Source organism: Nerophis lumbriciformis, linkage group LG21 (genome assembly GCF_033978685.3).
Source record: "Nerophis lumbriciformis linkage group LG21, RoL_Nlum_v2.1, whole genome shotgun sequence".
In the NCBI taxonomy this organism is placed as follows: domain Eukaryota; kingdom Metazoa; phylum Chordata; class Actinopteri; order Syngnathiformes; family Syngnathidae; genus Nerophis; species Nerophis lumbriciformis.
In genome coordinates, this window is record NC_084568.2 from 42,239,606 (window position 1) to 42,265,170 (window position 25,565).

At 41.9% G+C, this 25,565-nt stretch overlaps 1 protein-coding gene across 4 annotated transcripts in view; it reads left to right on the forward strand.

Moving 5' to 3' along the window:
- The first annotated feature begins 989 nt into the window (after nucleotides 1–989).
- phf14 (PHD finger protein 14) overlaps nucleotides 990–25,565 on the forward strand; it is a 172,956-nt gene continuing 148,380 nt past the window's right edge. For all 4 annotated transcript variants that reach the window (XR_009817569.2, XM_061982345.2, XM_061982346.2 and 1 more), the window contains exons 1-3: nucleotides 990–1,076; nucleotides 9,377–9,487; nucleotides 15,617–16,344. Coding sequence is in view for 3 of the 4 variants with exons in the window: in XM_061982345.2 (XP_061838329.2) it covers nucleotide 1,076; nucleotides 9,377–9,487; nucleotides 15,617–16,344 (840 nt within the window). In the remaining variant the exon portion in view is untranslated. The remainder of the gene's footprint in view (nucleotides 1,077–9,376; nucleotides 9,488–15,616; nucleotides 16,345–25,565) is intronic.

Below are 25,565 nucleotides of genomic sequence, written 5' to 3' on the forward strand. Positions count from 1 at the left end.
GAGTCTTGTTCACGAGTGGGGGAAGAGTGGATCGTGAGATCGACAGGCGGATCGGTGCGGCGTCTTCAGTAATGCGGACGCTGTATCGATCCGTTGTGGTGAAGAAGGAGCTGAGCCGGAAGGCATAGCTCTCGATTTACCGGTCGATCTACGTTCCCATCCTCACCTATGGTCATGAGCTTTGGGTCATGACCGAAAGGACAAGATCACGGGTACAAGCGGCCCAAATGAGTTTCCTCCGCCGAGTGGCGGGGCTCTCCCTTAGAGATAGGGTGAGAAGCTCTGTCATCCGGGGGAAGCTCAAAGTAAAGCCGCTGCTCCTCCACATCGAGAGGAGCCAGATGAGGTGGTTCGGGCATCTGGTCAGGATGCCACCCGAACGCCTCCCTAGGAAGGTGTTTCGGGCACGTCCGACCGGTAGGAGGCCACGGGGAAGACCCAGGACACGCTGGGAAGACTATCTCTCCCGGCTGGCCTGGGAACGCCTCGGGATCCCCCGGGAGGAGCTGGACGAAGTGGCTGGGGAGAGGGAAGTCTGGGCTTCCCTGCTTAGGCTGCTGCCCCCGCGACCCGACCTCGGATAAGCGGAAGAAGATGGATGGATGGATGGATGCTTGAGAAGGAACAGGATGCAGAAACTCTTATATTTCCTGCCCCTTTCAACATAATAAGTAGTCTTACTTCATGGATAGCCCAGAATCACAAGCATACAAACCAAACAAATACATCCAAATATAATGAAAACAAACAAAAAACAAATTTACAAGTACAAGAAGTACAAACCGAACAAAAAATTATACAAAAGTTTGATTTACATTTTATAAGCTTTGTAAAATTCTTTTCAGGAACTTCATCATGTTTGAATATATTAAATCTACGAGGTAATACTATATATACATACTTTATTGACAAACTACATTGTGATTGGAGCGCATGCGTACTGTTAGCGGCGTCTGCGTCTCCATGGCAACGACATTTGGTCGCTGTGACGTCACCGCCGCCGTGCTCGCCATTGTGTCCATGCGTTGCTGCTAGCGGGAGACCTGCCTCGTCCATGTGGAAGTAGCAGCTACAAAGTGAGTCCTGCACGTCTCCGAGTGTGCTCGTTGCGTCCGTCGATGACGTCTGTGGTCCGACATGGCCGCATGACGTCATTTTGATGACGTTATTAGCAGCCACTTAGCACCTGGCGGGCTAGCGCTGCTAGCGTTAGCATTGTAGCATCGCTCGTTCGCTAGCCTGCTCGACATTTATCTTTTAAGTCTGATAAAGTCTAAATAATTTGTGTACACACATGTATGTACACGCACATGTACACATTGTACACGCAAATGTACACATGGTACACGCACATGTACACAGAATACGTATTTTAAATGAATTATCTTCAACGTAGTCAAGGAGCATTGCTAATGTTAGCTACGATGTTGTTAGCTTGTGTAGCATCATAGCATTGTAGTATTACTATTAGTACTACTTATTATAGTATTACTATTAGTACTACTTATTGTAGTATTACCACTAGTACTACTTATTGTAGTATTACTATTAGTACTACTTATTATAGTATTACCACTAGTACTACTTATTGTAGTATTACCACTAGTACTACTTATTGTAGTATTACCACTAGTACTACTTATTGTAGTATTACCACTAGTACTACTTATTGTAGTATTACCACAAGTACTACTTATTGTAGTACTATTAGTACTACTTATTGTAGTATTACCACTAGTACTACTTATTGTAGTATTACCACTAGTACTACTTATTGTAGTATTACCACTAGTACTACTTTTTGTAGTATTACTATTAGTACTACTTATTGTAGTATTACTATTAGTACTACTTATTGTAGTATTACCACTAGTACCACTTATTGTAATATTACCACTAGTACCACTTATTGTAATATTACCACTAGTACTACTTATTGTAATATTACCACTAGTACTACTTATTGTAATATTACTATTAGTACTACTTATTGTAGTATTACCACTACTACTACTTATTGTAGTATTACCACTAGTACTACTTATTGTAGTATTACCACTAGTACTACTTATTGTAGTATTACTATTAGTACTACTTATTGTAGTATTACCACTAGTACTACTTATTGTAGTATTACCACTAGTACCACTTATTGTAATATTACCACTAGTACTACTTATTGTAATATTACCACTAGTACTACTTATTGTAGGATTACCACAAGTACTACTTATTGTAATATTACCACTAGTACTACTTATTGTAGTATTACCACTAGTACTACTTATTGTAGTATTACCACTAGTACCACTTATTGTAGTATTACCGCTAGTACCACTTATTGTAATATTACTATTAATACTACTTATTGTAGTATTACCACTAGTACCACTTATTGTAATATTACCACTAGTACTACTTATTGTAGTATTACCACTAGTACCACTTATTGTAATATTACCACTAGTACTACTTATTGTAATATTACCACTAGTACTACTTATTGTAGTATTACTATTAGTACTACTTATTGTAGTATTACCACTAGTACCACTTATTGTAATATTACCACTAGTACTACTTATTGTAGTATTTCCACTAGTACCACTTATTGTAATATTACCACTAGTACTACTTATTGTAATATTACCACTAGTACTACTTATTGTAGTATTACCACTAGTACTACTTATTGTAGTACTACCACTAGTACTACTTATTGTAGTATTACTATTAGTACTACTTATTGTAGTATTACCACTAGTACTACTTATTGTAGTATTACCACTAGTACTACTTATTGTAGTATTGCTATTAGTACTACTTGTTGTAGTATTACCACTAGTACTACTTATTGTAGTATTACCACTAGTACTACTTATTGTAGTATTACTACTAGTACTACTTATTGTAGTATTACCACTCGTACTATTTATTGTAGTATTACCACTAGTACTACTTATTGTAGTATTACCACTAGTACTACTTATTGTAGTATTACCACTAGTATTACTTATTGTAGTATTACCACTAGTACTACTTATTGTAGTATTACTATTAGTACTACTTATTGTAGTATTACCACTAGTACTACTTATTGTAGTATTACCACTAGTACTACTTATTGTAGTATTACCACTGGTACTACTTATTGTAGTATTACCACTAGTACTACCTATTTTAGTATTACCACTAGTACTACTGATTGCAGTATTACCACTAATATTACTAATTGTAGTATTATCACAAGTACTACTGATTGTAGTATTACCATGAGTACTACTGATTGTACAAACCCCGTTTCCATATGAGTTGGGAAATTGTGTTAGATGTAAATATAAACGGAATACAATTATTTGTAAATCCTTTTCAAGCCATATTCAGTTGAATATTCTACAAAGACAACATATTTGATGTTCAAACTCATAAACTTTATTTATGTTTTTTGCAAATAATAATTAACTTAGAATTTCATGGCTGCAACACATGCCAAAGTAGTTGGGAAAGGGCATGTTCACCACTGTGTTACCTCACCTTTTCTTTTAACAACACTCAATAAACGATTGGGAACTGAGGAAACTAATTGTTGAAGCTTTGAAATTGGAATTCTTTCCCATTCTTGTTTTATGTAGAGCTTCAGTCGTTCAACAGTCCGGGGTCTCCGCTGTCGTATTTTACGCTTCATAATGTGCCACACATTTTCGACGGGGGACAGGTCTGGACTGCAGGCGGGCCAGGAAAGTACCCGCACTCTTTTTTTTTTTTTTTTTACGAAGCCACGCTGTTGTAACACGTGCTGAATGTGGCTTGGCATTGTCTTGCTAAAATAAGCAGGGGCGTCCATGAAAAAGACGGCGCTTAGATGGCAGCATATGTTGTTCCAAAACCTGTATGTACCTTTCAGCATTAATGGTGCCTTCACAGATGTGTAAGTTACCCATGTCTTGGCCACTAATACACCCCCATACCATCACACATGCTGCCTTTTACACTTTGCGCCTAGAACAGTCTGGATGGTTCGCTTCCTCTTTTGTCCGGATGACACGATGTCGCATATTTCCAAAAACAGTTGCATGAGTCCATCTTAGATGATCTCGGGCCCAGAGAAGCCGGCGGCGTTTCTGGGTGTTGTTGATAAATGGCTTTGGCTTTGCATAGTAGAGCTTTAACTTGCACTTACAGATGTAGCGACCAACTGTATTTAGTGACAGTGGTTTTCTGAAGTGTTCCTGAGCCCATGTGGTGATATCCTTTAGAGATTGATGTGGGTTTTTGATACAGTGCCGGTCATTCAATGTTGGTTTCCGGCCATGCCGCTTACGTGCAGTGATTTCTCCACATTCTCTGAACCTTTTGATGATATTATGGAGCGTAGATGTTGAAATCCCTAAATTTCTTGCAATTGCACTTTGAGAAACGTTGTTCTTAAACTGTTTGACTATTTGCTCACGCAGTTGTGGACAAAGGGGTGTACCTCGCCCCATCCTTTCTTGTGAAAGACTGAGCATTTTTTGGGAAGCTGTTTTTATACCCAATCATGGCACCCACCTGTTCCCAATTAGCCCGCACACCTGTGGGATGTTCCAAATAAGTGTTTGATGAGCATTCCTCAACTTTATCAGTATTTATTGCCACCTTTCCCAACTTCTTTGTCACGTGTTGCTGCCATCAAATTCTAAAGTTAATGATTATTTGCAACAAAAAAAAAATGTTTATGAGTTTGAACATCAAATATGTTGTCTTTGTAGCATATTCAACTGAATATGGCTTGACAATGATTTGCAAATCATTGTATTCCGTTTATATTTACATCTAACACAATTTCCCAACTCATATGGAAACAGGGTTTGTAGTATTATTATGAGTAGGGCTGGGCGATATGGCTTTTTATTAATATGTGGATATGTTTAGGCCATGTCACCATACACGATATATATGTGGATATTTTGCCTTAGCCTTGAATGAACACTTGATGCATATAATCACAGCAGTATGATGATTCTATGTGTCTACATTAGGGCTGCAGCTAACGATTATTTTTCTATCGATTAATCTATAGATTATTTTTTTCGATTAATCGGTTAATCTATAGATTATTTTTTCGATTAATCTATAGATTATTTTTCCTTTTACCGATTATTTTTTTTATTTAAAATGAAGAGGAAAAAATAAATGTAGGCCAGTTTTTTCAAAAGGCATGGCTTTTATTTACAAAAAAAAAAGTATGGCCACTCAGTCAACATTGACAACAACATGACAAAATATTCTGTAACAATGTAAACATTTAAAACTTTTAACATTTAACAAAATTAAAAGTAGCTTATTTGCTTTTTAATGTGCAAATATAAAAGTAAACATCCAGTGCAAATCTTAATATTCTGGAATAGTATAAGCATTTCAAAAGTAAAAGTATTGCTTATTTTGCTTTAAAATGTGCAAAAATAAAGATAAACATCCAATACAAAAAAGTGCAAAACGGAAATATTCTGTAACAAGTGTAAACATTTCAACAAAAGTAAAAGTATTGCTTATTTGCTAAAATGTGCAAAAATAAAGCTAAACATCCAATACAAAAAAGTGTACAGTGTAAACATTTCAACAAAAGTAAAAGTATTGCTTATTTTGCTTAATAACACAACAATGATAGTATGATTAAAGTGAAAGTTAATTGTTGGTTTGTACATAGTATATGTAACTGTTAATGTTGTAAAAGGTATTTGCACAACTAATTAACGTTAGCGTTTGTGACACGTCTTGTGCCGTGGGGTTCTTTCAGGACCGACAGACTGAACGCCAGACGGCTTTGCCAGGTTTACAATCTTTTAATTTTACACAAAGTCTTTTCTCTTCCAACTCTTTTCTCTCCTCGCTTTTCGGCTCCTCTTCCTCGCTCGCTCGGATCGCGCACCTGGGCACGATTGCGGCGTCTCTCCCGGCGCGCCCCGCCTCGCCGCCGCCGCCTCTCCACAGCGTTAAAGAGGAGCGCGTCTTTGTAAACACTGAACAGGCACGCCAAACGCGCCTCTCAGAGCGAAACGGTGCTTTAGTTTATGAATTTACAACGCAGATACAAATGACACATTCATGTTTTTGTGTAATAATGACAACGTATACGCACGCGGACGATTTACTTGGTGATGGCAAGAACGCTGTCGGGGGTTTTCTTTTCAAATGTTCGTTCATAGCCGTTGTGCTGCTATGATAGGCCATTTCCGCTCGACACAGTGTGCATACAACAACGTTATTAGGCCGTTTATTGAAATACTCCCACACTTTTGACGACTTTTGGCGTGCTTTTTTCCCCTCGCTCGCATCGTCTGCTTTGCGCTCCGCCATGACAGTAGTGTGACGTAAATATGCGACGCGCCGACGCACAAAAACGGCGTCGACGTATTTACGTAACCGATGACGTCGACGCGTCGTTTCAGCCTTAGTCTACATTAAAACATTCTTCTTCATTAATATATGCTACTTTTAAACTTTCATGCAGAGAGGGAAATCACAAGTAAAAGTGTATTTATGAAACAGTTATTAAGCAGTGGCACAAACATTCATGTCATTTCCAAAACAGAAAGTGCAAGATTGTCAGAGACATTTTAAAACAAGCTATTAGTGCACTTTTGTGCATGATGTCACTAAGATGACATATCAAAACAACACTAAATTAAAGTGCACTTTTTGTACAGAACGCCACTACAATAGTTTAAAACAAAGTACACTTTTGTGCATGATGTCACACAAGATATTTCAATAAGTGTCAAATAAAAAAGAGCTGCATAATAGGAAATCAAATAGTGTACGTCCTTCGCTATGTGGTAGGTTCCTGCGGACGTTGTCTCCTTCTGTTGTTGACTGTTTGTTTCATACGGTGTTGATCTGGAAATGGTTGCTTCGGCATTTTGTTGGTGTGGCACCGAACGGAGATGTTGACATGCAGAGTTTCAAGCACTCTTCATTCTCTAGCGGGTGACTTTTCAAATGATGCTACATTAGTAGTGCTGCTACTTTTTGTAGCAACGCTTTTGCCGCATACCTGACATATTACGGTTGTCTGTTCAACATCTTTCCGCTTGAAGCCAAACCACCGCCAGACGATGGACCCCCTGCTGTTTTTCTTGGGAATTAATTATTCCTTCATTTGTTACCAGATTCCTATTTCTGGGGCTGAGGTTGCTGAGGTAGTTAAAAAGCTCCTCGGCGGCAAGGCCCCGGGGGTAGATGAGATCCGCCCGGAGTTCCTTAAGGCTCTGGATGCTGTGGGGCTGTCTTGGTTGACAAGACTCTGCAGCATCGTGTGGACATCGGGGGCGGTACCTCTGGATTGGCAGACCGGGGTGGTGGTTCCTCTCTTTAAGAAGGGGAACCGGAGGGTGTGTTCTAACTATGGTGGGATCACACTCCTCAGCCTTCCCGGTAAGGTCTATTCAGGTGTACTGGAGAGGAGGCTACGCCGGATAGTCGAACCTCAGATTCAGGAGGAACAGTGTGGTTTTGGTCCTGGTCGTGGAACTGTGGACCAGCTCTATACTCTGGGCAGGGTCCTTGAGGGTGCATGGGAGTTTGCCCAACCAGTCTACATGTGTTTTGTGGACTTGGAGAAGGCATTCGACCGTGTCCCTCGGGAGGTCCTGTGGGGAGTGCTCAGAGAGTATGGGGTATCGGACTGTCTGATTGTGGCAGTCCGCTCCCTGTATGATCAGTGTCAGAGCTTGGTCCGGACACGCTTCCAGTGAGGGTTGGACTCCGCCAAGGCTGCCCTTTGTCACCCATTCTGTTCTGAACTTTTATGGACAGAATTTCTAGGCGCAGTCAAGGCGTTGAGGGGATCCGGTTTGGTGGCTGCAGGATTAGGTCTCTTCTTTTTGCAGATGATGTGGTCCTGATGGCTTCATCTGGCCAGGATCTTCAGCTCTCACTGGATCGGTTCGCAGCCGAGTGTGAAGCGACTGGGATGAGAATCAGCACCTCCAAGTCCGAGTCCATGGTTCTCGCCCGGAAAAGGGTGGAGTGCCATCTCCGGGTTGGGGAGGAGATCTTGCCCCAAGTGGAGGAGTTCAAGTACCTTGGAGTCTTGTTCACGAGTGAGGGAAGAGTGGATCGTGAGATCGACAGGCGGATCGGTGCGGCGTCTTCAGTAATGCGGACGCTGTATCGATCCGTTGTGGTGAAGAAGGAGCTGAGCCGGAAGGCAAAGCTCTCAATTTACCGGTCGATCTACGTTCCCATCCTCACCTATGGTCATGAGCTTTGGGTTATGACCGAAAGGACAAGATCACGGGTACAAGCGGCCCAAATGAGTTTCCTCCGCCGGGTGGCGGGGCTCTCCCTTAGAGATAGGGTGAGAAGCTCTGTCATTCGGGAGGAGCTCAAAGTAAAGCCGCTGCTCCTCCACATGGAGAGGAGCCAGATGAGGTGGTTCGGGCATCTGGTCAGGATGCCACCCGGACGCCTCCCTAGGGAGGTGTTTAGGGCACGTCCGACCGGTAGGAGGCCGCGGGGAAGACCCAGGACATGTTGGGAAGACTATGTCTCCCGGCTGGCCTGGGAACGCCTCGGGGTCCCACAGGAAGAGCTGGACGAAGTGGCTGGGGAGAGGGAAGTCTGGGCTTCTCTGCTTAGGCTGCTGCCCCCGCGACCCGACCTCGGATAAGCGGAAGAAGATGGATGGATGGATGGATTGTTACCAGATTGGCACCTTCTCTGTCTCATATTAGCACTTGCACCACTCCGCTATCACAGTTAGTGTTACCCACGCTGCTACCTGTCTGCTGCGTGAGAGCATATGATGTTGCACGCGCGACAGTATGTGACGTATGTAAGAAGGTGCGCTTGTTTTACGTCTCTGTGAGAAGGAGAGACAAGAAAGTGTAATGCCCGCAGCTAAAAGCAACTGCGTGAGAACGTATACTCCAATATCACCATATAGTCATTTTCTATATCGCACAGAGACAAACCTGCGATATATCCAGTATATTCCATATATCGCCAAGACCTAATACGGCGTACGCATTACTGAAGACGCCGCACCGATCCGCCTGTCGATCTCACGATCCACTCTTCCCTCTCTCGTGAACAAGACTCCGAGGTACTTGAACTCCTCCACTTGGGGCAAGATCTCCTCCCCATCCTGGAGATGGCACTCCAACCGAGAACCATGGACTCGGACTTGGAGGTGCTGATAATATATATATATATATATATATATATATATAAACTCTGTACCACAGCCAATGGTCCGTAGTGACACATCAGATTACAAATACTGTTATGAACCATTACTTCAAATCAGCATGATTCAAAAAACAAAAAACAAAGTGTGACTTTTGAGATGTACAAAGATGAAGTTGTAGGCTAATGTTTTGTGTTTGTGTGATAGTGGAGCGTGGTTCAAAACGTCGGCAGGTGAAACCTCTTGCTGCTTCTCTCCTGGATGCCTTGGACTATGACAGCTCCGATGATAGCGACTTTCAAGTTGGCGATGCCTCAGGTATGCTTAAATATCATTTATTTGATAAAACTAGGGAACATGATGTAGTTGTCTCAATCTGCTGTGCACTAGAACCTCCCACCTTTTCACTTCCATGATTGTCTGCTTTTGAAAGGTGTGCTCTTTTTTTGTTTTTTGGTATCATTATTGGTTTCAACCATATAACTTTCTAAAGTTAAAAAATACTGAATAAATGTTTTAAAGAAAGTAATACTAAGTGAATATCTGTTTTTGGCCTTAAAAATAAACCTTTTACCTAGTACTATAATTAAATGGACTAAATCATGACTGTCAATGAACTCTCCTAAAATAACAGAAACCACATCAAGCTTCATGTTTGAATAACTTTTACTACAAATTAATAACTATTCCAAATATCGGTTACCTTATTTTCTATGTTTAGTTTGTTAATGACGGCTTTAATTTAGCTTTTCTGTATTTAAATCCCATTTCCTTCAGGCGCTTCCTTACAGCTGGCTCACAGACGCTCACTCCACTTTTGTTCTTCGTTTGTTTTGCTTTGCAAGACATATTGCTTAAAGATTTCTGACGTTTATGTTTGCCTTTTACAACCTTCCCATGTTGTTTGGACTTGCTCCACATTTCACACACAGCTGACTATGAACAATCAACATCTTTTGCAATATTGTACTTTATTGAAAATGTTTGATAGTCCTCTCTTTTGTTTTCAATTGACATCTGATTATTCTCCTTTGGAAATGAACATTTATATGGTTTCTATAATGTTATCTTCAGAATAGAGGGATTCCATATTTTTTCACTCTGCTCGATCTAAATATGAAACTACTACTGACAACCACAATTTTTTTTTTTGATTACCGTATTTACCGCACCATAAGCCGCCCTGGGTTATAAGCCGCGCCTTCAATGAACGGCATATTTCAAAACTTTGTCCACCTATAAGCCGCCCCGTGTTATAAGCCGCATCTAACTGCGCTAAAGGAATGTCAAAAAAACAGTCAGATAGGTCAGTCAAACTTTAATAATATATTAAAAACCAGCGTGATGTGGGCGCGCATGGAGTCGTATATCAACATGGACGGAGCTGCGTGAAAAAAGCCACCCGGCCTCTTCGCGTAAACTTACCTTAACCACTCGCTCATCTTTTCTTCATCCATCCATCCCTTCGAGTTAGCTTTTATGATGACGCCGGCTGGAAAGGTCTCTTTTGGCAAGGTCTTCCTTTTGAATATCACCATGGGTGGAAGTTTCTGGCCATTAGCATGGCAAGCTAGAACCACAGTGAAGGATGACTTCTCATTCCCTGTGGTGCGAATATTCACCGTACGTGCTCCCGTTGTATCCACAGTGCGGTTCACAGGAATATCAAAAGTCAGTGGAACCTTGTCCATGTTGATAATGTTCTCTGGCCGGATCTTTTTTTCAGCTATCTTGTTTTTACAATATGCACGGAAAGTAGCCAGCTTTTCTTGAAAGTCTTTAGGCAGTTGCTGTGAAATAGTAGTCCGTGTGCGGATGGAGAGATTGCGTCTTTTCATGAACCGGAAACCTGTCGCTTAGTAGGAGCCATTTTGTGGTCTTTACAGATGTAAACACACAAAGAAAATGAAACGTAATATCCGCGCGCTTCTTCTTCTTCTACGGGGGCGGGTGGTTGCTTACAGTAGAAGAAGAAGCGCTTCCTCTTCTATGGGGGCGGGTGCTTACCTTGGCGGTTGCTTGCCGTAGAAGAAGACGCGCTTCCTCTTCTACGGGGAAAAAAGATGGCGGCTGTTTACCGTAGTTGCGAGACCTAAACTTTATGAAAATTAATCTTAATATTAATCCATATATAAAGCGCACCGGGTTAAAAGCCGCACTGTCACCTTTTGAGAAAATTTGTGGTTTTTAGGTGCGGCTAATAGTGTGGAAAATACGGTATTCTCCTTTGGAAATGAACATTTATATGGTTTCTATAATGTTTTCTTCCATATTTTTTCACTCTGCTCGATCTAAATATGAAACTACTACTGACAACCACAATTTTTTTATTTTTATTACTGTGTTTCTTAAAGGGGAACATTATCACCAGACCTATGTAAGCGTCAATATATACCTTGATGTTGCAGAAAAAAACACATATTTTTTTAAAATTGATTTCCGAACTCTAAATGGGTGAATTTTGGCGAATTAAACGCCTTTCTAATATTCGCTCTCGGAGCAATGACGTCACAACCTGGCGTCACATCGGGAAGCAATCCGCCGAGTCAAATCAGCTCTGTTATTTTCCGTTTTTTCGACTGTTTTCCGAACCTCGGAGACATCATGCCTCGTCGGTGTGTTGTCGGAGGGTGTAACAACACCAACAGGGACGGATTCAAGTTGCACCAGTGGCCCAAAGATGCGAAAATGGCAAGAAATTGGACGTTTGTTCCGCACACTTTACCGACGAAAGCTATGCTACGACAGAGATGGCAAGAATGTGTGGATATCCTGCGACACTCAAAGCAGATGCATTTCCAACGATAAAGTCAAAGAAATCTGCCGCCAGACCCCCATTGAATCTGCCGGAGTGTGTGAGCAATTCAGGGACAAAGGACCTCACTAGCACGGCAAGCAATGGCGGCAGTTTGTTCCCGCAGACGAGCGAGCTAAACCCCCTATCGACCCTAGCTTCCCTGGCCTGCTGACATCAACTCCAAAACTGGACAGATCAGCTTTCAGGAAAAGAGCGCGGATGAGGGTATGTCTACAGAATATATATTAATTGATGAAAATTGGGCTGTGTGCACTCTCAAAGTGCATGTTGTTGCCAAATGTATTTCATATGCTGTAAACCTAGTTCATAGTTGTTAGTTTCCTTTAATGCCAAACAAACACATACCAATCGTTGGTTAGAAGGCGATCGCCGAATTCGTCCTCGCTTTCTCCCGTGTCGCTGGCTGTCGTGTCGTTTTCGTCGGTTTCGCTTGCATACGGTTCAAACCGATATGGCTCAATAGCTTCAGTTTCTTCTTCAATTTGGTTTTCGCTACCTGCCTCCACACTACAACCATCCGTTTCAATACATGCGTAATCTGTTGAATCGCTTAAGCCGCTGAAATCCGAGTCTGAATCCGAGCTAATGTCGCTATATCTTGCTGTTCTTTCCGCCATGTTTGTTTGTGTTGGCTTCACTATGTGACGTCACAGGAAAATGGACGGGTGGTTAAAATCAGGCACTTTGAAGCTTTTTTTAGGGATATTGCGTGATGGGTAAAATTTTGAAAAAAACTTCGAAAAATATAATAAGCCACTGGGAACTGATTTTTAATGGTTTTAACCATTCTGAAATTGTGATAATGTTCCCCTTTAAAGCCAGAAAGTTGCCATTTGAAATGGTTATAGTTTTGTGTCATGTCTGTTATTTGCTTTTTTCCGACAAAATGAAACAACTGAATGAACATCTCCAAGTCTGCTGATTCCATCATTTTAGCCAGGGCTTGTAGTTTATTGTCTTTATCAAACACTTTTATGTTAAAATACTGACCAGATGTTTACATGGTCAGTAAAAAAGTGTTGATTGATTGTGAGGCATTAAAAGCCACAAAATGCAACGGGTCCATCAGACCCACAAACGCTGGCTGAGTAACAACAATATGAACGTTGCACGGAAAATATTCTCTTGCCGGTTTCTGCGTCCCACAGGGATTCTTCTTTTGTGTTTCTGCATCTGCGGTTCCCACACAAAGTTGCAACATTGTTTGTCAACACTGTCTGCTCTCATTTTCTCGCACATTTGACCCTCTGATGTTCTGTGTACTTTTGCGTTTTGGACCAGTTGTTCCTCCCAGGGAATTCAAGTCACAAGTCGCTCCCAAGCTCTTTACGACACTTAAAGCTGAGTTGAAAAACCACCAGAGACAGAATAGGTATTTTGTAATATATTTGCAAAGCTTTGCATATATATATACCGGTACATTCAGACCAGTCCAGCATAGAACATTCAATCGCCCCGCTAAGATGGTCTGCCCCCCGAAACACCCTCTCCCCTCTTAAGTCCCTGGCAGTCCTGTGTCTCTAGCCAAAACAAATGTCCATTATCTCTCTCTCTCTCTAACATTCCTCATTCAAGGTTAAGCACACAGTTTTGCAGACAACCAAAAGACCACAATTGGAAGAAAAACACTAGCTGTTTCGTAATATGATTATGAAATCAAAAGAAGTAACACTTAAATTCGGATATATGTAAATATCTGCCCCCGACAGTACCTACACCCTGTCCTCCTCCTGTCTAGGCCTGCCGTGTGTGTGTTATATGTTATATGCAATAGAAATGTGTAGGGGGGGGGGTCTACGGTGTGTGGTCATTAAATATGTATTCTGATATACAGTGGGGCAAAAAAGTATTTAGTCAGCCACCGATTGTGCAAGTTCTCCCACTTAAAATGATGACAGAGGTCTGTAATTTTCATCATAGGTACACTTCAACTGTGAGAGACAGAATGTGAAAAAAAAATCCAGGAATTCACATTGTAGGAATTTTAAAGAATTTATTTGTAAATTATGGTGGAAAATAAGTATTTGGTCACTTCAAACAAGGAAGATCTCTGGCTCTCAGAGACCTGTAACTTCTTCTTTAAGAAGCTCTTCTGTCCTCCACTCGTTACCTGTATTAATGGCACTTGTTTGAACTCGTTATCTGTATAAAAGACACCTGTCCACAGCCTCAAACAGTCAGACTCCAAACTCCACTATGGCCAAGACCAAAGAGCTGTCAAAGGACACAAGGAAAATAATTGTAGACCTGCACCAGACTGTGAAGAGTGAATCTACAATAGGCAAGCAGCTTGGTGTGAAAAAATCAACTGTGGGAGCAATTATCAGAAAATGGAAGACATACAAGACCACTGATAATCTCCCTCGATCTGGGGCTCCACGCAAGATCTCATCCTGTGGGGTCAAAATGATCATGAGAACGGTGAGCAAAAATCCCAGAACCACACGGGGGGACCTGGTGAATAACCTGCAGAGAGCTGGGACCAAAGTAACAAAGGTTACCATCAGTAACACACTACGCCGACAGGGAATCAAATCCTGCAGTGCCAGACGTGTCCCCCTGCTTAAGCCAGTGCATGTCCAGGCCCCTCTGAAGTTTGCCAGAGAGCACATGGATGATACAGCAGAGGATTGGGAGAATGTCATGTGGTCAGATGAAACCAAAATAGAACTTTTTGGTATAAACTCAACTCGTCGTGTTTGGAGGAAGAAGAATACTGAGTTGCATCCCAAGAACACCATACCTACTGTGAAGCATGGGGGTGGAAACATCATGCTTTGGGGCTGTTTTTTTGCTAAGGGGACAGGCCGACTGATCCGTGTTAAGGAAAGAATGAATGGGCCCATGTATCGTGAGATTTTGAGCCAAAACCTCCTTCTATCAGTGAGAGCTTTGAAGATGAAACGTGGCTGGGTCTTCCAGCATGACAATGATCCCAAACACACCGCCCGGGCAACGAAGGAGTGGCTCCGTAAGAAGCATTTGAAAGTCCTGGAGTGGCCTAGCCAGTCTCCAGACCTCAACCCCATAGAAAATCTGTGGAGGGAGTTGAAAGTCCGTGTTGCTCGGCGACAGCCCCAAAACATCACTGCTCTCGAGAAGATCTGCATGGAGGAATGGGCCAAAATACCAGCTACTGTGTGTGCAAACCTGGTAAAGACCTATAGTAATCGTTTGACCTCTGTAATATAACCTTTGTTGGCAATAACAAAGTATTGAGTTGAATTTTTGTTATTGACCAAATACTTATTTTCCACCATAATTTACAAATAAATTCTTTAAAAATACTACAATGTGAATTCCTGGATTTTTTCATTCTGTCTCTCACAGTTGAAGTGTACCTATGATGAAAATTACAGACCTCTGTCATCATTTTAAGTGGGAGAACTTGCACAATTGGTGGCTGACTAAATACTTTTTTGCCCCACTGTATGTTCTTCACAGAAAATGAGCCAAAGTCAGTGAGTCTCAGTTTGAACAAAATAATTAATTGTATCATTTTTCTTTTAATAAAAAATGAAAACGGGTCCCACAGACCAGAACACCACTTTTTAAAAATGTTGAAGTCGTCGATCGATGACGTGTCCGATCCTAACGCTGAACATCTACCTTGTTGTGCATTGTGATAGGTTCAGACGGCACCGGCAACGGCAGTGACGAAGACGGTTCTAAAGCCAGCACCGCAGCTTCTGAAAGTGACTCCGACAACGCGGGCTCTGCAGAAGATGGTATTGATGAGGAGGATTCCAAAGACAACTTTACGGAAGACGAAGACAAGTCCAAACAGCAGAATTCCTCAGACGGCTCCACCAAAGACGGCGCCGTGGCCAGTCCACCCAAAGGAAGACGAAAGAGCAAGAAGGTCACAGAGTCGGATTCGCAGTCAGCGCACGACAGTGTCTGCACGTCGGCGTCTGGGCCCGCCAGCGACAACGCGGAGGAACTGCAGGCCGAGCCCAAGAAATGGAACTTTCGCAGGAACCGCCCGCTGCTTGACTTTACCAGCATGGAAGAGCTGAACGAGATGGACGACTACGACAGCGAGGACGACAATGACTGGAGACCTACAGCGGGGAAGAAGAAAGGCAAAGCCGGGGCCCAAAAAGGGGGCACGGAGGAAGAGGCTGGCGGTAGCGATGACGATGACGACGATGATGATGATGATGATGATAATGATGACGACGAGGAGGAGGATGACGACGAAGAGGATGATGACAAGGAAGATGGGGACGAGGAAAACAACAACAGTACCAGCGAGAGTGACGAGGTGAAGAAGCCCAAGAAAAAAACAAAGAGCATGAACGCTTTTGATGAAGAATTGACGAATGACAGCATGTCCCAGGGGAAATGTAACGAGGTAATCACTCAGTCTTATTCCTCTTTACTAAAGCATGCACAACTTGTAATTATTCCCTTCAAAATCATCTTTTCACATCAAACACAGTCTATGACATTACTATTAGAAACATGTTAAAAAGTTAAAGTACCAATTAGGGATGTCCCGATCCAGGTTTTTGCACTTCCGATCCAATACCGATATTGTTTTTGCATTTCCGATCCGATACCGATACTGACCGATACCGATACTGGCCTATCCGAGCATGTATTAAAGTTTAAAGTTATTTAGCCTACTTAGTTGTCAGAATCATGTTGAAAAGGGTTTTAGTACTCTTGATAACAACTAGCCAGCTGAATTAGGGGAGTTTGAATAATACACAATGGTTGGTAACAAGAAACTGACCTGTTTATTCAAGGAGAAACACAAAATAGACAAAATTATACATGACAAACAGAAATGGCATCATTGAACTAGGGCTGGGTGATACGGCCTTTTTTTTAATTTTGCGATATTTTAAGGCCGTATTGCGATACACGATATATATCTCGATATTTTTGCCTTAGCCTTGAATGAACACTTGATTAGGGCTGCAGCTAACGATTATTTTTCTATCGATTAATCTATAGATTATTTTTTCGATTAATCGGTTAATCTATAGATTATTTTTTCGATTAATCTATAGATTATTTTTCCTTTTACCGATTATTTTTTTTATTTAAAATGAAGAGGAAAAAATAAATGTAGGCCAGTTTTTTCAAAAGGCATGGCTTTTATTTACAAAAAAAAAAGTATGGCCACTCAGTCAACATTGACAACAACATGACAAAATATTCTGTAACAATGTAAATTTAAAACTTTTAACATTTAACAAAATTAAAAGTAGCTTATTTGCTTTTTAATGTGCAAATATAAAAGTAAACATCCAGTGCAAATCTTAATATTCTGGAATAGTATAAGCATTTCAAAAGTAAAAGTATTGCTTATTTTGCTTTAAAATGTGCAAAAATAAAGATAAACATCCAATACAAAAAAGTGCAAAACAGAAATATTCTGTAACAAGTGTAAACATTTCAACAAAAGTAAAAGTATTGCTTATTTGCTAAAATGTGCAAAAATAAAGCTAAACATCCAATACAAAAAAGTGTACAGTGTAAACATTTCAACAAAAGTAAAAGTATTGCTTATTTTGCTTAATAACACAACAATGATAGTATGATTAAAGTGAAAGTTAATTGTTGGTTTGTACATAGTATATGTAACTGTTAATGTTGTAAAAGGTATTTGCACAACTAATTAACGTTAGCGTTTGTGACACGTCTTGTGCCGTGGGGTTCTTTCAGGACCGACAGACTGAACGCCAGACGGCTTTGCCAGGTTTACAATCTTTTAATTTTACACAAAGTCTTTTCTCTTCCAACTCTTTTCTCTCCTCGCTTTTCGGCTCCTCTTCCTCGCTCGCTCGGATCGCGCACCTGGGCACGATTGCGGCGTCGCTCCCGGCGCGCCCCGCCTCGCCGCTCGCTCGCCGCCGCCGCCTCTCCACAGCGTTAAAGAGGAGCGCGTCTTTGTAAACACTGAACAGGCACGCCAAACGCGCCTCTCAGAGCGAAACGGTGCTTTAGTTTATGAATTTACAACGCAGATACAAATGACACATTCATGTTTTTGTGTAATAATGACAACGTATACGCACGCGGACGATTTACTTGGTGATGGCAAGAACGCTGTCGGGGGTTTTCTTTTCAAATGTTCGTTCATAGCCGTTGGGCTGCTATGATAGGCCATTTCCGCTCGACACAGTGTGCATACAACAACGTTATTAGGCCGTTTATTGAAATACTCCGACACTTTTGACGACTTTTGGCGTGCTTTTTTCCCCTCGCTCGCATCGTCTGCTTTGCGCTCCGCCATGACAGTAGTGTGACGTAAATATGCGACGCGCCGAAGCACAAAAACGGCGTCGACGTATTTACGTAACCGATGACGTCGACTACGTCGACGCGTCGTTTCAGCCTTACACCTGATGCATATAATCCCAGCAGTATGATGATTCTATGTGTTTTGATTGATTGATTGAGACTTTTATTAGTAGGTTGCACAGTGAAGTACATATTCCGTACAATTGACCACTAAATGGTAACACCCCAATAAGTTTTTCCACTTGTTTAAGTCGGGGTCCACTTAAATTGATTCATGATACAGATATATACTATCAGATATATACTATCATCATAATACAGTCATCACACAAGATAATCACATTGAATTATTTACATTATTTATAATCCAGGGTGTGGAGGGGGGCGCCGGATGTAAGTGTCAAAAAGACAGCCAAAAGAGTTTGATATGAGAATAAATCTAAAGTTAAAATATAGGGTAGAAATGCACCCATTTGCAGGAAATGTAGTCTTGATTTTCAAAATGTTCTTTCAAGGCTTGCATGTCTACATTAAAACATTCTTCTTCATACTGCATTAATATATGCTACTTTTAAACTTTCATGCAGAGAAGGAAATCACAACTAAAAAAATCACAAATTTTTTCATACGGTGTTGATGTGGAAATTTTTGCCTCGGCATTTTGATGGTGTGGGCTTGTGGCACCGAATGGAGAATAAGCGTATCGACAGACGTCACAATATTTGAACAATGATGACGAAAACTGTTTTCTCTGTCGTGTCCGTGTGTCGAAAATTGTTATGCGCTTATTTTTTTATTTGATTTTGTGCGTGGCATAGATTTGCTATGCGCAGAGGACGCTTAAACAGTGCGCAATTGCACAGGCGAGCACCTTAGAGGGAGCGTTGCTCGCACGGCTGCGCTAGCATCACAGCTAACGTTAGCCATGCTGCTACCTCTCTGCTCGGGGAGGACGTATACGTATGTGACGTATGGCATAACAGTATGTGACGTATGACGTGACAGTATGTGACGTGTGTAAGAAGGTGCACTTGCTGTCTGTGAGAGGGAGACACAGGAAAGAGTGAGAAGAGCCTGTCGTGTAATGCCAGCAGCTAAAAGCAACTGCGTGAGAATCCACAGACCTGTGGATGTGTTGAAGGTGTGCTGGAAAATGCGGAACGGAAATTAGGGAGCAGCAGAAAAGTGGAATGTATTATTTAAATCGGTGCGTTGGAAAACACGGACCGGAGTTTTTTTTTAAACTGGATCTGGATCGGCATTTTCCCATGCCTTGCCGATACGCAATTTGTGGCAAATATCGGCAGCCGATCCGATCCAAATATCGGATCGGGACATCCCTATACACTGTAGCACTTTGAGGTTGTTTGCTCAATGGAAAGTGCTTTTTACAAATAAAATCTATTATTATTATTAGTATTATTATTAATAATAATAACAATATTATTATAATAATTATTATTATTAGGACGGTAATGGGTCCCATTTTTATAGTCTTTGGTATGACTCGGCCGGGGTTTGAACTCACAACCTACCCCTCTCAGTGCGGACACTCTAACCACTAGGCCTGAAAAATCAACCCTAGCTGACTTCTGTCATCAACATACAGCAGCACTTTTGTTTTTGTTGGCCATCTGTTCCAAAAAGTCTAATTGACAGAGATCAAATCTATGCAAACTGAATCGATTTGTTCCAAAGAAATAATGTACCGTATTTTCCGCACCATAAGGCGCCCTGGGTTATAAGCCGTGCCTTCAATGAACGGCATATTTCAAAACTTTGTCCACCTATAAGCCGCCCCGTGTTGTAAGCCGCATCTAACTGCGCTAAAGGAATGTCAAAAAAACAGTCAAATAGGTCAGTCAAACTTTAATAATATATTAAAACCAGCGTGATGTAGGCGCGCATGGAGTCGTATATCAACATGGACGGAGCTGCGTGAAAAAAGCCACCCGGCCTCTTCGCGTAAACTTAAACTTACCTTAACCACTCGCTCATCTTTTCTTCATCCATCCCTTCGAGTTAGCTTTTATGATGACGCCGGCTGGAAAGGTCTCTTTTGGCAAGGTCTTCCTTTTGAATATCACCATGGGTGGAAGTTTCTGGCCATTAGCATGGCAAGCTAGAACCACAGTGAAGGATGACTTCTCATTCCCTGTGGTGCGAATATTCACCGTACGTGCTCCCGTTGTATCCACAGTGCGGTTCACAGGAATATCAGTTGCTGTGAAATAGTAATCCGTGTGCGGATGGAGCGATCGCGTCTTTTCATGAACCGGAAACCTGTCGTTTAGTAGGAGCCATTTTGTGGTCTTTACAGATGTAAACACACAAAGGAAATGAAACGTACGGTAATATCCGCGCGTTTTTTCTTCTTCTACGCGGGCGGGTGGTTGCTTACAGTAGAAGAAGAAGCGCTTCCTGTTCTATGGGGGCGGGTGCTTACCTTGGCGGTTGCTTGCGTAGAAGAAGAAGCGCTTCCTGTTCTACCGGGAAAAAAGATGGCGGCTGTTTACCGTAGTTACGAGACCGAAACTTTATGAAAATGAATCTTAATATTTATCCATATATAAAGCGCACCGGGTTATAAGGCGCACTGTCAGCTTTTGAGAAAATTTGTGGTTTTTAGGTGCGCCTTATAGTGCGGAAAATACGGTAAATCCAATTAATTTGTCCCTGGCATCAAAAATATGAACACAACAACATTTTATAGAGAATAACGATAGTTTTACATGAGTTATGTGTAAAATATTTAAACATTTAACATCGCTTTTACCTTTACTGAACATAACGTAATTATTTTCTTGAATTCAATAGTGTCTCTCACCTTCTGTATCAAAGCGCTGGCAGTCACAACTTTCTTTGGCCTCATGGTGGATTATTTTGCAGTCGGACTCAATTAAAAAAGCACAGCCACTGTATGGAAGCCTGTTCACTAAACACTCAGAATAGGGATTTAACGATAAACGCTAATAATGTTAACCGCCGTACAAATCGCGACAGTTAGTATTACTGTATTAAACTCAAATTATTTAAAAAAAAACCTGACTGATAACCACACTTTGACAAATTTATGGACCGCTAACATTAGTCTGCCATTAAAAAAACCGTCATACCACAATCTAAACGTATATAAACACATTCATTGAGCATAAAGGCTGTGCTATTTGAGCACAAAGTGATGGATCTGTACTCCACACAGACCAAGGGGGTTTTCAACAGAGATGAACTCGCATGACATCACATAAACTGGAAGTGAACACCCAATTTGCTTCTAAAACGTTTGCAAATTAAAACAAGACGAAAATAAACATATTCAAACACTCACTTAAAATAATATGGCTTTTTTCAAGCCAAAACAATATTTAATGTTTCTTCTGCCACAAAGTACCGGTACTGATGTATTATTTTTCATTTCTTTCAATCTTTATTGCAGACCTTATGATCCATTACACACATAAAAACACAATACAAAACATTAAAAATAAAACATAAAGCCCAAATGTCAGTTTCTGACATACAAACATGTTTGCCAATGGTTCCACAGTCTAGATGAGTACCGTATTTTCCGCACTATAAGGCGCACCTAAAAACCACAAATTTTCTCAAAAGCTGACAGTGCGCCTTATAACCCGGTGCGCTTTATATATGGATAAATATTAAGATTCATTTTCATAAAGTTTCGGACTCGCAACTTCGGTAAACAGCCGCCATCTTTTTTCCCCGTAGAAGAGGAAGTGCTTCTTCTTCTACGGCAAGCAACCGCCAAGGTAAGCACCCGCCCCCATAGAAGAGGAAGCGCTTCTTCTTCTACTGTAAGCAACCACCCGCCCGCGTAGAAGAAGGAGAAGCGCGCGGATATTACGTTTCATTTCCTTTGTGTGTTTACATCTGTAAAGACCACAAAATGGCTCCTACTAAGCGACAGGTTTCCGGTTCATGAAAAGACGCAATCTCTCCATCCGCACACGGACTACTATTTCACAGCAACTGCCTAAAGACTTTCAAGAAAAGCTGGCTACTTTCCGTGCATATTGTAAAAACAAGATAGCTGAAAAAAAGATCCGGCCAGAGAACATTATCAACATGGACGAGGTTCCACTGACTTTTGATATTCCTGTGAACCGCACTGTGGATACAACGGGAGCGCGTACGGTGAATATTCGCACCACAGGGAATGAGAAGTCATCCTTCACTGTGGTTCTAGCTTGCCATGCTAATGGCCAGAAACTTCCACCCATGGTGATATTCAAAAGGAAGACCTTGCCAAAAGAGACCTTTCCAGCCGGCGTCATCATAAAAGCTAACTCGAAGGGATGGATGAAGAAAAGATGAGCGAGTGGTTAAGGTAAGTTTAAGTTTACGCGAAGAGGCCGGGTGGCTTTTTTCACGCAGCTCCGTCCATGTTGACTCCATGCGCGCCCACATCACGCTGGTTTTTAATATATTATTAAAGTTTGACTGACCTATCTGACTGTTTTTTTGACATTCCCTTTAGCGCAGTTAGATGCGGCTTATAACACGGGGCGGCTTATAGGTGGACAAAGTTTTGAAATATGCCGTTCATTGAGGGCGCGGCTTATAACCCGGGGCGGCTTATGGTGCGGAAAATACGGTATACAGTGGGGCAAAAAGTATTTAGTCAGCCACCAATTGTGCAAGTTCTCCCACTTAAAATGATGACAGAGGTCTGTCATTTTCATCATAGGTACACTTCAACTGTGAGAGACAGAATGTGAAAAAAAATCCAGGAATTCACATTGTAGGAATTTTAAAGAATTTATTTGTAAATTATGGTGGAAAATAAGTATTTGGTCAATAACAAAAATTCAACTCAATACTTTGTAATATAACCTTTGTTGGCAATAACAGAGGTCAAACGATTACTATAGTTCTTTACCAGGTTTGCACACACAGTAGCTGGTATTTTGGCCCATTCCTCCATGCAGATCTTCTCGAGAGCAGTGATGTTTTGGGGCTGTCGCCGAGCAACACGGACTTTCAACTCCCTCCACAGATTTTCTATGGGGTTGAGGTCTGGAAACTGGCTAGGCCACTCCAGGACTTTCAAATGCGTCTTACGGAGCCACTCCTTCGTTGCCCGGGCGGTGTGTTTGGGATCATTGTCATGCTGGAAGACCCAGCCACGTTTCATCTTCAAAGCTCTCACTGATGGAAGGAGGTTTTGGCTCAAAATCTCACGATACATGGCCCCATTCATTCTTTCCTTAACACGGATCAGTCGGCCTGTCCCCTTAGCAGAAAAACAGCCCCAAAGCATGATGTTTCCACCCCCATGCTTCACAGTAGGTATGGTGTTCTTGGGATGCAACTCAGTATTCTTCTTCCTCCAAACACGACGAGTTGAGTTGATACCAAAAAGTTCTATTTTGGTTTTATCTGACCACATGACATTCTCCAAATCCTCTGCTGTATCATCCATGTGCTCTCTGGCAAACTTCAGACGGGCCTGGACATGCACTGGCTTAAGCGGGGGGACACGTCTGGCACTGCAGGATTTGATTCCCTGTCGGCGTAGTGTGTTACTGATGGTAACCTTTGTTACTTTGGTCCCAGCTCTCTGCAGGTCATTCACCAGGTCCCCCCGTGTGGTTCTGGGATTTTTGCTCACCGTTCTCATGATCATTTTGACCCCACAGGATGAGATCTTGCGTGGAGTCCCAGATTGAGGGAGATTATCAGTGGTCTTGTATGTCTTCCATTTTCTGATAATTGCTCCCACAGTTGATTTTTTCACACCAAGCTGCTTGCCTATTGTAGATTCACTCTTCACAGTCTGGTGCAGGTCTACAATTCTTTTCCTGGTGTCCTTCGACAGCTCTTTGGTCTTGGCCATAGTGGAGTTTGGAGTCTGACTGTTTGAGGCTGTGGACAGGTGTCTTTTATACAGATAACGAGTTCAAACAGGTGCCATTAATACAGGTAAGGAGTGGAGGACAGAAGAGCTTCTTAAAGAAGAAGTTACAGGTCTCTGAGAGCCAGAGATCTTCCTTGTTTGAAGTGACCAAATACTTACCGTATTTTCCGCACCATAAGGCGCCCTGGGTTATAAGCCGCGCCTTCAATGAACGGCATATTTCAAAACTTTGTCCACCTATAAGCCGCTCGGTGTTGTAAGCCGCATCTAACTGCGCTAAAGGAATGTCAAAAAAACAGTCAGATAGGTCAGTCAAACTTTAATAATATATTAAAAACCAGCGTTCTAACAACTCTGTTCACTCCCAAAATGTACGCAAATGTGCAATCACAAACATACGTATATCAACATGGACAGAGCTGCGTGAAAAAAGCCACCCGGCCTCTTCGCGTAAACTTAAACTTACCTTAACCACTCGCTCATCTTTTCTTCATCCATCCCTTCGAGTTAGCTTTTATGATGACGCCGGCTGGAAAGGTCTCTTTTGGCAAGGTCTTCCTTTTGAATATCACCATGGGTGGAAGTTTCTGGCCATTAGCATGGCAAGCTAGAACCACAGTGAAGGATGACTTCTCATTCCCTGTGGTGCGAATATTCACCGTACGTGCTCCCGTTGTATCCACAGTGCGGTTCACAGGAATATCAGTTGCTGTGAAATAGTAATCCGTGTGCGGATGGAGAGATTGCGTCTTTTCATGAACCGGATCCCTGACGCTTAGTAGGAGCCATTTTGTGGTCTTTACAGATGTAAACACACAAAGGAAATGAAACGTACGGTATATCTGCGCGCTTTTTCTTCTTCTACGCGGGCGGGTGGTTGCTTACAGTAGAAGAAGAAGCGCTTCCTGTTCTATGGGGGCGGGTGCTTACCTTGGCGGTTGCTTGCGTAGAAGAAGAAGCGCTTCCTGTTCTACCGGGAAAAAAGATGGCGGCTGTTTACCGAAGTTGCGAGATCGAAACTTTATGAAAATGAATCTTAATATTAATCCATATATAAAGCGCACCGGGTTAAAAGCCGCACTGTCAGCTTTTGAGTAAATTTGTGGTTTTTAGGTGCGGCTAATAGTGCGGAAAATACGGTAACTTGGTTGACAGATTTTAGTGTGTATAAGTACTTTTTGAGCACATTTAACAATGCCACAGCAATAATGGCAACGGTGATCATTTTGCTCACACAACCGGTGATATAAAATTCATATACCGCAGGGGTGCTCATTACGTCGATCGCGAGCTACCGGTCGATCTCGGAGGGTGTGTCAGTCGATCACCAGCCAGGCATTAAAAAAATTGTCCTAAAAATGAGCGATCATAAATCTTCACTATGACGTCACTTTCGTCACTTGATTGACATTCACGGCACCCGAGGGTCTTCTGAGATGACG